The 14,335-nt window shown below is 44.1% G+C and overlaps 1 protein-coding gene across 1 annotated transcript in view; it reads right to left on the reverse strand.

The window, feature by feature from the left end:
- The window catches only part of Creb5 (cAMP responsive element binding protein 5), a 312,012-nt gene that overhangs the window by 280,442 nt on the left and 17,235 nt on the right, over positions 1-14,335 (reverse strand). The window contains exon 3 of the mRNA XM_028758378.1: positions 12,282-12,403. Coding sequence (XP_028614211.1) covers positions 12,282-12,403 — 122 coding nt within the window. The remainder of the gene's footprint in view (positions 1-12,281; positions 12,404-14,335) is intronic.

Consider the following 14,335-nt stretch of genomic DNA (forward strand, 5'->3'; position numbering starts at 1 on the left):
CACACACATACTAACACTCACACACACTCATACACACTCACACACACTCTCACACATATACTAACACTCACACACTCCTCACACACACATATAGTAACACTCACACACATACACACATACACTCACACACACATATATACACATTCACACACATACTAACACACACACTCATATACACACACTCACACATATACTAACAATCACTCACATGCTAACACTCACACATACTCACACACACTAGGCAGTAGGCGCCTCCATTCCTTTTCTGTCCCCATTTCCTTTCACCTTCTTTTATTAATGGTGCCTCTTAAAGAGATAAACGCCCCCCCACACACACAAGTGATATCACTTAAACAGATAAATAGTCTACACTGTAAAGACACAGAGCTCACAACGAAAAACCCTGTCTTATTAGACTAGAAACAGACACACTATATTAATGCAAAAAAATCAGCATATGGTTCTAATAGGCTTTCTCAAAATGATTTATCAGCTGTGATTAAGCCCTCAACCGGCATGTCTATCTTCATAAATAAAGCAAAAGTGCACCTTACTCTCAGACATTTCTGCAGTATCTTATTACCCAGCCTAGCATACTACACTCCATTTACAACACGGCTCTGGGGAGCCAAGAATTTGTGTGTAATCACAAAGTGTGTGCTCCAGAAAGACTGCCAAGATTTAGTACTCTTATCTCCGAGATAGTCTTACTGAAAGTCCATTACAATGAAGGCTCAGCCCCTCCCTGTGCCATGGAGCCCTGCACTTCAGAAATATGAACAGGTAATTAAAAGGCTATGGCGGATTGTGCAGTCAGCCCAGTGACCCAGAATCACCAAACAGCTGTTAGGGAAGAGATTTGGCACCAGGCTAGAGGCGCCTCTGTCAGGCTTGTAGGAAGTGGGGATCATTTTATTAGAATCAATCTCTTTCTTCTTCTCCGTGAAAGAAAAGAGGAATGCAAATATTAGCAATCCTTGTTTGGACTTCATTCTCCCGAGGACTGATATGTCAAACAGTCTCTGGGGAAAACTTGATACTATGGGGCCTTGGGAATGCCTGAGGCCTGAGGCCCAGGCAGCAGCAGCAACAAGGTGAACATGTGTGGGTTCAGTAAGTTACAAACTGATATCTGAGAACAGTCCAAGCCAACTATTTCACTGAGGGGACACAGTACTCACTCAAGGATAACAGACTCACATCTCCCAGGGCAGCTGAGCACGACTGTGCACTGTTGTGGGTAAGGCTCTTTAGAACCCATTTCTCCTACAGTCACTTTCATGTAACCCTCACCCCCAACCCCAGCATCAGCCACCCACCAGCCCTTCTCCAGAGCAACTTCTGAGTCTTCGATTTGGTTTAAAGCATAAATATGAATCTCAATGCTTTTTTTCATTTTTTTGACAATAAACCTGTTATACAATCTGTGTCTGTAGTGGTAGCATGAGATTTTGCCAAAAGACAGAACTTGGTGCTATGAAATCAATTGGAATACCCCATCATTGTTAGTAACACACATTTATTTTTTTTTCCTGCAAAATACACCAGTGTGCTGACTCAGGAGTGAAACACACACACACACACACACACACGCACACACACACACACACCGTGGCTGCAGCCTGTGACTATTGCATTCAATTAGTGGAACTGCACTTACGAGGTCAAAGTATCAAAGTAGCGCCTGTCTCCCGGGATCACAGGCTGTACCCCTGGTCCTGGCCAGCTGTCTTACAATATGTGCCTCTTGTCATCCAGGGGAGGGGAGGGGGGGTTTCCAAGGAAGGGCGTATGTGTTTGGATCTGTGCGGAAGACACATTCTTGTTCACATCAAATCTATATCAGTACATTCAGATAATGGGTAAATCAGTGGTCCAGTCTTCCCAGGGAGCTGCAGGTAGCTTGCCAGCTAATGTCTGCTGAAGCTGATGCTAACCAATTTTAGCTTATGATCACTGCCTACCAAAACCTCCAAGAAATGAGTACGGCATTGTTCCCAAACCTAGACTGTTCACTGTGCCTAGAGTTACACGCATGTGCATGTACTGTTGTAATACAACAAGGGAAGAGAGTTCTCTAGCAGACATGGGGATTGAGAAGTCACTCACCCACTCTTGGTGGACAGTATAAGGACGCCCTTCCAAACACCAATAGCATAGCATGTTACTACCCCCGTTGATGGGGAGCTTAAGATCTTGTTCCAAGGCCTCCTTTGGAACAATATCAGAGGTATGCAAGCCTAGCATAAATTATTTCTGTCCTCAGATCTCAATAAACTCAATCTATATGTGCTGATAGCAGGTTCATCAAAAGTCTATTTTTGTGCCTGAGAAATGAAGTCACATGTGACTTTTGGAGAATGATGAAAAAACATTTTTATACCTTCATAAAGAATTCAGACCACGGACCACATCACACCTCCATCATGCCCAGGCTCATGCGGGCAACAGAGGCCATGTTAGGAGGAAGCCATTTTCATGTGAACTAGGTAGTCACACTGTGAAAAGCCATCGCCGGAATTCTGGACGATCTTATTCCGCTCTAGCATTGGAAGACCAACTAATAGGCTACAAGGGTAGAATTCATGGGTCCCTTACAACCCAGAGCACAGCGGTGTCCAGGATTCTGTCCCTACCCTGAGCTCTAGCGGCACTCACAGGGACGTGTGGATGCTAATGCCCGCCTAACAGCACCAACAGCCCAGCAGTTCCTCACATTCATAAATCTTCCAAGATGTTTCTAAGCTCTGGGAATTACAAATCATCCTGGGGGAAGCAAGGAGGAGATGGCTTCTTGAGAACCTGGGGTCCAGAATACTGTGCAATAACACAGCATCTGGAAACATTGTGCCCACCGTCATACAAGTAACTGCCTCTCTTCTTTAGGAAGAAGACCATGCATGACCTTTCACCTCAGTGTAAATCCACGGTGCAAGGCTGCGTCTGGCACCAGCCTAGAAAGGATTGGGTCAGCTCTCTGACTGGCTTTCAAAGTTTTCATACAGCAGGTGGTGTTTTCCACGTGTAACTCAGGTCTAGGGTGTGTGTGTGGTTGAAGCCATGCCAAACCCAAAATATAAAGTCTTCCATTCAAAGACAGGCTTGCTCGTAAGTGGGTCACCCATCTTATCGCTCCAAAATGATGATGTGATCTTACATGCTGCTCTCATCTTGACGTGCCGGATGGGGTTTGTCAGAAATGGTGTGCTCAGGTGAGGCTGACAGCCACGTCCTTTGGGAATGCCATTTGAGAGCCACAGGAGAGAACTGTGTGCACCATGAGTTACAACGACACAGTCTCGGACAGAATAAAAGAGCCGGTAAGGATTCAGAAAGCAAAGAACAAAGGGAGACACAAGTGAGTCCAGGAAGGCCGCCAGGCATCCCTCTGTCAACAAGAGCAGAGCAGGTGACAATGGGTGGCTGTTCAAGAGGGTCACTCTGTCCTCACCTCCAGACTGAGTGGCCTGTGAGCCCCCCTCTAATTTGTCAAAAGAGCTAGCTCTACAAAATCAGGAATATTAAGTGCAGACAAAAGTCATGAACGTCCCCAAGTTTGTAGACTGTGGGGATCATTGTAACAGAAGCAAGGACATTATCCCTGCATGGTGAGTCTGATGTACCGGTCAGCACTGCCCTGCAGGTGTGATTTGACATCCAGCATGACGGAAATACGAACGGGAATAACTCTCGGAATCCCAATTCCCGCCCTCCAACTTATCAATATGGAAATAACAACATGCAAACCCTGAGCCGTTCTCCTGGTAAATCACTCCCATACCTGCCCCTGCCCGCTCTTAACGCTTAGCTGGATTTACAGCATGACAGAGGCAAAGGCAGGTTCTTGCAACAATTATTTGACTTTCCTCTTTTATATTGTCAGTTTCTTCTCACATCTCTGTGAGGGGCCCAGGTAAGTGACTTCAGTACAGAGGCTCGTGGAGTCTCACATTTGGTCAAGTTTTCCAAACGCCAATGCTGTCCTCTGCCTGGGCCGGAAGCTTCATATTTCAGTCATTTTGTTTGAATCTGGCCCAGAACGCAAGCCTATTTTCTTGCCTGCCTTTGAGAGCATCAAGGCAAGGCAGCCTGAGAATGGCATAAGCGAAGACTTACAGCCCTGTACACCACTTCTGTGCTCTGTCTGGTGCCTTGGAAACCCTGAATTACTCACAGCTGCAAGCCCTTTCCTTCAGAGGAGTGTGCCCGTTTGGTATTGTGATTCCTTTTGTGGTAATACACTAAAATCCTCTCGTGCCCAGCCTGCCTCAGGACAGGTAAGATGCAATTTAAACAAGTTGAGGATCTAGCCCAGCACAGACGAGAGAGATCACCCTGAGGATAAAGTCTCCTGTTAAGAAAGCCACTGTTTTCTCATGGTTGCTTTAGTGAGGATTGTCCCACCCACTGACCTCAGCTTCATTCAAGGTTGCATGATGGGAAGGGAGGAGAGGGGTAGACCAAACCCATTCCCCGGGACTTGATGATTTTTTTTAATTTGAAAAATTTTAATCGTCCTTATCTCCTTCATTGGTCCCTTTTCATGTATTTCAAGCATAGAACATTGTATAGTACCAGGACCTGGCTGACCATGTATTGATTTGGCATGTAGGAAAACATCACACAACGCTGTGGTTAATATCTTCCAAATCAATTCTTATTTGTGCTCTTAGGATCTCAAACTCCGTTGGACACTGGCTGTGCATAGAGGCTTTTTTTTTTCTTTTTCTTTTTTACAACAAGCAGGAGGAAACTTTAAGAACAATTGGTTTTCAGTTTTGGACATTTCTGTTAGTTCTCTTTTTGATACATCCAGTTCCATAACAATATTTAAAGTTGTGTAAGTCCTTACACTTCTACTAAAGAGCAAATAGCCTTCTGAAGACTTGCTCTAAATTGTTCCAGTAGCCTTTTGGAGATGTGCTCTAACCGAAGTGGCAGAAACAGAACATAACAAAGACCCAAGAGTTCTTTCCCTCAGTTTCTGAGGGACCTCTTGTCCTCAGAAGACTCCTGGTTGGACCAACAAAATAGAGCAAAGTTGAGTCCTTCAATGATGGTACAATTTGCATGACAGAACCAGGAAAGTCACACATGCCAGTAGGTCTGTACCCTGGGAAGAGTCATGAGTAAGCGAAGTTAGATCATAGAGACATCTCCAAAGAGGAGCACCAGTAGCTGATGTTACTGGGTGTTAAAGATTAATATTTATGTTTGTGGTACACCGGGCTGGATGCACACATAAGAGTTTGGTTGCGGTTGACTACCAGCTATGAGGCTTACAGTTTTCTGAAGAGACAGAGTATCTAGAACAGCCTGGTAGTAGACACTTCCAAAGAAAGGGCATAGAGATGAGACTGTGGCAGAAGGCCTGAAGCAGTCCTACAGACCAGCCACCTACTTTCTTTTTTGTTGCTCTGGTTAGCCTCTCTCTCTGCATTTCAGTGGGACAAAAGGAGTGAGAATCAATTAAGAACATGTCTTATATGGACCTGAAAATGTGAATACTTTGATTATTTCCACACCTAGTCACTTAGTGAACAGGAAATACTGATGAAAAAAATCTATTTCTTTCTCAGATTTTCAACTACATATGGGTTTCAAAGTTAATGTCTGGATTCCTCTATAGCAAGCAACAACACAGTGAGGATTACTCTCTCAGTCTCTTCTCCTTAGCAGCTACAAAGGAGCATGCCTGTCACAGGCACAGCTGGAATGCACAGCCTGGCTAACTGGGACTAGAGTCTCTGCAAACTTAGGATCAAAGACATGTCACCTATCTCTCTCACCTCTCTCTCACCATGACAAATATCAGGTGATAGAAAACGTAAATAAAACCTGTAGCAAGTACTTTAAATAATTCACACTGAACTGCCCAGGCCGGGAGACATTGACCTGCAGTTGCTGCTACTCGGGACCCTTCTGATCTAACTTACAACACTAGCTGAACATAGGGTTTCTGCCTAATGATTTAAGTTTAAAGTTAACTTTACAGCTTCAACCTTTTTTTTTCTTTTCTGTGACAGGAAGGGTTTTAGGTCTAATCCATCAAGTTCTAAATTGGCAAAATATAGACACTCTCTAAAGGTGATGATACACAAATACCAAATAGCAAATATCTGAGAGCCGCCCCTTTAAGCCATGGGCTTCCCTAGCCATCAACATCAAAGATATTTTGCCTGAAAGATATTCACTCTCCTCCACTGACAATGCTCTGGACATCCTGCTGCTCTACAGTCAGACTCTCCACAAAAATCAAACACAGTTTTACAAATGTTGTGTTGTGTATTCCATTGTCAGACTGAGGCAAGACCTTGGGTCACACCCTAATTCATTCACGGATTCAGCAGTTGACACCAGCTCTCTCCCTGTTAGGACAGGATTTATCACGCTTAAATTCCAGTGACCTAAAACACGTGAGATAGCTTCCAGTTCATTCACTAGTTTAAGTCATTCTCCTAAGTGGGATGCAAGAATCCAGCCGCTTTCTCTCCCTTGTACCAAATTCCAGCTAGGAAGAAGACTGTAACCTGTACAGAGGAAGTGGAACGGGATTTCCATCTGTCCTGTGCTGAAATGGAAGAACAAAGGGAATCTTTGGAAGCCTTGGGTTTCCCAGTGGCCATGGAGGGGGAAGGAATAGGTTGTCTTCTCTATTATCACTATCAAAGGGGTTTCCTCCCAGCCAGGCTGATAAAAAAGGGAAAAGCTGAAAAACAGTCTCATCTGCAAGGATTACGCAAACACGGAGACTGTTTAAAGGCTGGGTAAAACCAAGTTTAGGTTTCAAAACATTCTTTTCCTCTGGACTTTTGGGGGAGGGTAGGATTGCTTTACACAAATATCTTAGCAGCAACAAATTATCCTAACCGGAAACATGCAGCTGTTGCGAGTTTGCTCAGCGTGGTGTCTTATTTTCTGTTCAGCACCACTCTGCCACAACTCTCCCCAGAGGGCGGCCATGCCAGCTAGTGGCTGGCAAGAGCAAGACAGTAGGAAGAAGCCAGTGGCCTTCTCGCTGCCTCTTCCTCTCTCTCTGAGCAACCAGTGGCATCTGGTAATGGAGCGAGGTGCAGAAACTAATGAAGTTAAACATTGTAGCCTCTCTGGGCTGGAGCTGACCTAGCCATACCCAGTTCTACTACCCCCACTGAAGCTGAGACGCAAGATCTTAAGACAATAGCGCGTCCTTTTCCCTCATGTGTGAGAGTCAAGGCCCTCTAGGGATAGACTGCACTTTTCATCATTTGAGAAGGAATTCTAGAACATGGAAATGTCCTAATTTGCTATTTGTGCACCAGCATAATGAGCCACATTGAGGTCCTATGGGAAAATCCCAAAGCAAGGCACATGCACACTGTGTTTCTTATCTGCAGGTCTTTAACCATGTTAGGCTGTAACATTATATTTCTCTCAGTAGGACAAAAGATTTAATTTCTAGTCCCTTTGATTGTCCTTCCTTCTTTACACACACACACACACACACACACACCACATGCAAATATGTGCAGAAAACCATGTGTTCACATCCACGCAGAACAACTACTTGCACATTACATGCAGAACTGCTGCTGTGTCTGTAGGCTAGATACCTGCTTCTGTGTTACTCAGATTCTTTTCTAGAAAGGAATGAAATATAAAAGGTCTTCTTTATGTAAAAACAAAACCTGTTTATGTTTCCTTTTTTCTGACCATGATCACAAAACCAGCGTCCCACCTTTCTCCTCGGCGTGTCGGAGGGAGCCATACCTCAGTTTGACTCTTCCTGACTCAGTTTCCCCAGAGTTGAATGAGACAGGAATTGGAGAGCTCTGGAAGACTGCCCTGATCCATGCTTAGAGGTCCACTTCACACCCAGCGCTCTCAGCAGCAATTCCCTTCCATCTCATGAAGTTAAACATCAGCTTCTCCTCAACCTGTTCTGAAAAGCCTTCTCTTCCTGTTACATCCAGTATATTCTACCAGCAAAACCATTGCTGCTGTCCTTAAAAATGTACTTAGATCCTAGCATGTCCACCATCTCTATTTTGGGCAAATGTGCTTCCAACATTATCCTAGATTTTTTTCCCAATTCTTCTTTAAATACTTTCTCTAGCCCCAACCATTGGCTTTCTGCTCAACAGTCCAAAGGACTTATCTAAAGCATTACGTCAGGCTCGGTCAATTCTCTGCTCAGAATCATCCTATGGCTCCATCTCATTTAGAGACAGAGTCAAAACTCAGCACTCCAAATGGGGCTGCCTTCCCACACCCGGCTCTCTAGAGCACCCTTCCCTGCCTGTACCTCTCTTTGCAACTTCTCCAACACATACTCCATCACTCAGGCCTTCTCACATAGTCTCTGTTCTCACAAGTCATCTTCTCTGACTAAGAACTTGTACTTGAGTCTCTAGGTCCCCTGGGTCAGGATGCCCTCTGTGACCACACCCAGCCTTCCCTGAGCTACTTGGCAGCTGCACTGAAGTCTTTAGCACATCACAGGGCAGTTTCCACTGGTGCGTTGTCTGGTCCATAAGAAGTAAGCCACCTGAAAGCTGAGACGTTTTGTGTGCTTGTTTGCTTGTTTGTTTCAATCACTCGTACCTGTTGGTGTCTTCAGCAGTGTCTTAGGCAGTACTTGATATATTGGAGTCATCCTAAAACATTTCTTTAATGGAACCTGATGCACAGGCTTCAGGGTACAGGCTGCGAGTGCTAAGCCATGGGCAAACTGAGCTTTGCAATGCCTGCTAAAGAGTGAAACATGCTTTCAGGGTCGGAGATTTCATACAGAAGAGTTTATGGGGCAATGAGCTTATATTAGTATCAAAAATAGAGGTCATCTTGGAGACTGGAATTTGCTGTATAATCTTGATACAGACACTGGGATCTTCTGCCCCTGGCTGTGACCTGCTGTAACCTTTTATTCCATGTACACACTGAGATTATTTTGGAAAAGGACATCAGAATTAAAGGTAGAATCAATAAAACGCAATTGTTTCGATGGGCACCCAAACTAATAAGCATCCGCTCTTTATGTGCCTACTATCTAGAGTTTCTAACCCTACAGCTGGAAATATAAAGAAGAAGCATTGGGCCATTAAAAGCCAATTCCCCAAATGAGTGAGAACTTCCTTTTATAGAACTTTACTGATGAGTCAATTCAAGTACTTTATCAAAAAACTTGGACAAAGATTGGGCACAGGAGATGCCACACAAGCCTGACGACCTGAGTTCAGATGCCTTGTACTTACATAAAAGCCAGGCATGGCATGCCCACCCACATGAACACACACACACATACACACACACACACACACACACACACACAGAGAGAGAGAGAGAGAGAGAGAGACAGAGAGAGACAGAGAGAGACAGAGAGAGACAGAGAGACAGAGAGACAGAGAGACAGAGAGAGACAGAGAGAGACAGAGAGAAAGAGAACTCCGCTGAGGTAAAGAAATCAGAAAAAGTTTTATGTGTAGAATAAAGGTGAAACAATTGGAGTTAGGGATCTATCTCAGGGGCAGCATGCTTGCGTATTGCCTCCAGCACTAGGGATACATCTCAGAGGCAGAATGCTTGCCTGTCGCCTGCAGCACTAGGGATATCTCTCAGGAGCAAATGCTTGCCTGTCGCCTCCAGCACTGGGGAGAAGAAGCTTGCTGAAAATGAGACCAGCGCCTGAATGTACAGCACAGGAAAGCAGAAGAAGGTAGATGGAAAATGAAAAGGAATCCAGTGAGCCTGGGCTTTACCAGCTCTGCTTTTATTTTAAGCTGCAGAAGAATAGATGAAGTGGGCTGCTTTAGGCTGCAGGCCTTCAGGGATGCTAAAAGCTCCGGAATAGCAGTCCTGGAAGAAGGTGAGAGCACACTCTCAGATGGGGAAGGAGATTGCTTCTGTGCTTTCCTTACTCAGTGGTTCCAAAGCCATACCAGGGGAGAAGCCACCAACACAGCTGTTTTGCTGCTTCACGAATCACAGTGCATTAGTCACTAGGCAGAGGTCTCCTCGTATAGTGATGACCACCCGAGGCTGGATTTGGTCCATATGGCTCCGCCAAACAGAGGGAGAGGGAGCCTCAACAAGCTGATTGTGGCCTGGCTCCCAGTGCTTGTTATGGTGTCCTGAGGGGGCTGTCTTCTGACTCCTCTCCACCCCCGCCACACCCCCATCATTAGCACATCCCATGGCAATGAGCAATATTTGAACATGAGAAGACATTATCCTGGCCTCACCACAGTCTTTTGCTCAGTGTCGTTTCGTTCATTATTTAAATCTTACATTTAAAGGAATTCATGGATTTTTAACCTACGATAAATTTAAAGCAATTTACCAAAACATGTACAGCATGAAAATATTCTTTGTTTATTTAGAAGTCAGGGCCAGAGGAAATATAAACTAGAACTGAAAGTCTAGTAGACAGAGGAAGTAAAATATTACTCATTATAGCGGTCTAAAGAACTCTCCAAGACAAGCAGCACTCGGGGCTGCGTGATAATCAAGCAGTCAGAGCGAGAAGAGAAACACGACCAGTACATGCCTCTCCTGGCCACAAGCAGAAAACGCTCGGGTTCCTCAGGGGAAGCAAACCATTTCCTGGAATTCAGATCTGTAAGAACTGCTTGCAGAAAGCTTCACTTGGGGAGTCATGAATAACTCACCATGAGCACGCCTCAAGCCACACCCCCAACCAAGGCTGCACAGAACTGTTCCTGGTAAAAAGACCTTTAAGGAAATCAAGGGTATGCGCTTACAACCAGTCTAACAGAAACAGTATGAAGACAGAATTGACTATACGTATCTTTATCTAAGAATCCCGCTTTGACTGTCTTTGGAAAATGAATGACGCTGTTTCCTCAAACAGCCTTCTATGTATCTGAATTCATCAAAAGAATTACTTATTAGTCAAGTAGAGGGAATTTGCTGTGTGCGGCTCCCTGATTCTCCCTCGCTATTCTCGTGGGAATTTAAGTTTATCTTCACTGCAGTGATATGCAGGCATAACTTCTAGTTTTCTTTTTTGTAAAGTGTTTCTGAGAGTGCTCAGGACTTTATGCTTCAGCAAAGAACAACGGATCTGGGTATGTTTAGAAAAGAAGGAAGAGGAGTGAGAGGGAAGTTCATGACACATAGAGAGAGCTGCTTGAGACCGTACCCTGTAAATGCCATACATTTTACTAACGGAGTGCAGCTTGGTCAATGTGTGCCAGTCATTAGCTAGCGAGACGTGTGAATGGGACATGAAAATGGGATGGAGAAGGATCACTATAATCCTATACAGAGGAAGAGTCAAAGGCCTGGACACAGAGAATTATCAAAGCCGTTCAAGACTTCTTTTCCAGTTAGAGCATCTGGAATTTCAGGTCACACCACCATCTAGCTGGGTGTCCCCTTTAACGGTCTTCTGTGTTCTACATTTCTATCCTTGGACGGCGTCTCACATGTCCAGCTCACTGTGTGGATTCAGTGACACCCTGTGACTGTAACAAAGAAGTCATGGAAAGCGCACTTGACAAATTTATCTGCGAGCTGACCTCCTTTCCTTCATCTTGTGAGTAGATTTTAAAATTCTACCAAAAATTTAAATATATGGACAGCGTATGTAGACAAATATATGGACTGAAAGAACCCGGAGAATTCCACCAAGTGACCGACAGTTGTAGCTAACCTGTTTGTCTCGTCAACACCATAGGCAACGTGACCAGGAAGTGGTTAGACATCTGGTAGAGAACAACCAGAGATTATGAAAAACAGAGAGTTGCAGGCAGGGCCCAGATCAGATGAAAAGCCTCTTTCCTGCCTTTGATGAGTCAGCTGTTCTTGTCCTTTGACCTGGTCTCCTCTGAGCACATCACCTATGCAAGATCTGCTGTTAAATACTTAACAAAGAAAAAGACATGGCTGAGGGTGGATTCGTCTGGCACAGCTTTAAGAATAAGGTAATATTTTTCTAGACTTTAAATTTCCATGTTTCAGACACTCATTTCCCCATGATTAATCTGATCTCTGTAATGCTATCATAGCCAGAGACATATAACTTTAAGAGGAAAGAGTTTGACAGACACCCGCAAATCAATAATAAAAAAACTATTACAAACAGGCATGGTGGCACACACCTGTAATCCCAGTGTTTGGAAGGTCAAGTCACTAGGATTGTGAGTAACAGCCTGAACTACTTAGCAGGATCTTGTCCTAAGATACTGATCTAAGAATACTTTGACACAGTTTGCAGTGCCAGACATTTCCCGCACGGTGCTGGAGGACACATCTCCGGTATTCACCCTGAGCCCACCTACCCTTTTGCTGTTTTCTTCCTCTTGAGCCTTCCTGAACTCGTGCTCAAAGGAGCAGTCCAGCTCGCTGAAGAGACCCACCTCCTCACAGTTCTTCAGGAATCTTGTGGGCGTCGGAGTCTGATCTGAAAGCAGATCAATAACAGAAAATTTTCCTCAAATGCCTTGTAAATGGAACCAAATTCCTTCACACTCTCCCATCAGCATAACCTGATGCCCAACAGCTTCCAACAATCTCCCAGTCCTATAACCACAATGGCCATGTGGAAGAAAAAAAGCACTGGAAAGGAGATAGCCATATATAAGGACTTCTGAACCCTCCTGACCACACCCCTCTCTCACCCCTGGACAGTAGTAAACATTCTTGTTTTCCTCTATATCTGGAGGCAATATCATCTGAATACACGTCACCATGTGAATGGGAAATAAGACTTTTTGTTTTAAGTGGTAAAAAATATTTTAGCTAAAATCAACCCAGAAGATCTTCTGTTTATGCCGCTCTCAAACTTGACTTCAGGAGTCTGGTAAGAGAATGAGGATATATTTTTGTAGAAAACAAAAAGAAACAAACAGGCCTGCTAACTCCCCCTCCTTCTTAATGCAAAAAGTGGCTCAGCAATTTTATCTCCTGAGAACCAGAGACGGATGATAAGAGGTTCCAAGTCAAACACGTTCTGCTTCCATCTTTTATAAAATATATCATTATTGATTTTATTTTCCTTTGCTGTAGCCAAAAGAATGTTCTGCAAATACTCTCCAAAAGGAAAGGAATTTCTTTCATAGTCTGGACTTTTAACAGAGCTTACTCTTTAGGAAACTGGAGGGTCTGAAGTCATGATCTGCAGATCTAATATTTGAAGTCTATGTAATATTTCACATTCATGTACTCACAAGACCCTAGAGAGTAAGTAAGGTAGAACTACAGGTTTGTAGTCCCCAAACGGGTCATCTTCCTTCAGGTCAGGTACACTTGGCATGAATAGCACTGAGTAGAATTCTTTTTCCCAAGGTAAAAGATGCAAGAAACAGAAGGTCCTATATCACACACACACACACACACACACACACCACTCACACACACACACCACTTGTGCATGTACACAAGAAAAATTGAGAGTCAGATTTAGGTTCTTGTTAGGTCTCCCTACTCTCTTCCACTGTGTGTTTGCGTTATCTCCACCTAAGCCCCTGACCAACATGAGACTGAGTGTGGCTTTTGTCCAGCTTGATCTGTATACTGCCTTCAAGTCACCTTTTGCACAGTTCTCTGAGGTAATGTCACCAGTCATCCATCGAATTCCCTTATACTGAAACTCAGTGCCTGGCCTGCACTCTAAAAACTACTATATCCCAAAAAATCAGGACTCTGCTTACTTTTCTACAGCATATGGCTAATCCCAGCAATACAGTAAATATCAATTGAGATTCATTAAATGTATTCCTATTCACAAAGCAGGTGGCTGATTACCTGCCCTCCTCCATAGAATCAGTCCTTCAAAGGCGGCATGTCTTGACTCCCTATAAGAAAGGGGTGTTCAGTACCTGAGGGGTTGGCATGGACTCTCAAGCAACCAAGTACCACTGGGGTTCTTTCCCCTTTCTTAACCTCAAGATCCAAGATCTGAGTTCTCTACTACAGATGACTGTCAATCAAGCCTTATCTAAAACAGCTATGTGAAGTCTGAGCTTTGTACATATGAATTTCTTAGCACAGTAAGTTACCATGATGCACACATGATGGACCTCACATATTCATATAACCATGGCATGATTATATAAAGCAACACATTATGCAGGACTCTCTGGTTCACAGGCAGTTTCACCCAGATTGCCTCACAGGTGTCCATCAGTAGGATAAACACTATTCTGGGAATAGAGAACTAATCTTCCTCAACAAGATCCCATAACCCATAACCAGCTCATTAAACTTCTCCTATCACCTTCAGATAGGATCTCCTTTCAATCCAAATCCAATGTTTTGCCTTTTGAGGAGCAAAGGGCTTACGTGTGTGTGTGTGTGTGTGTGTGTGTGTGTGTGTGTGTGTGTGTGTGTGTGT

The sequence above is a fragment of the Grammomys surdaster genome, unplaced genomic scaffold (genome assembly GCF_004785775.1).
Source record: "Grammomys surdaster isolate TR1022 unplaced genomic scaffold, NIH_TR_1.0 126197, whole genome shotgun sequence".
Taxonomy (NCBI): Eukaryota; Metazoa; Chordata; class Mammalia; order Rodentia; family Muridae; genus Grammomys; species Grammomys surdaster.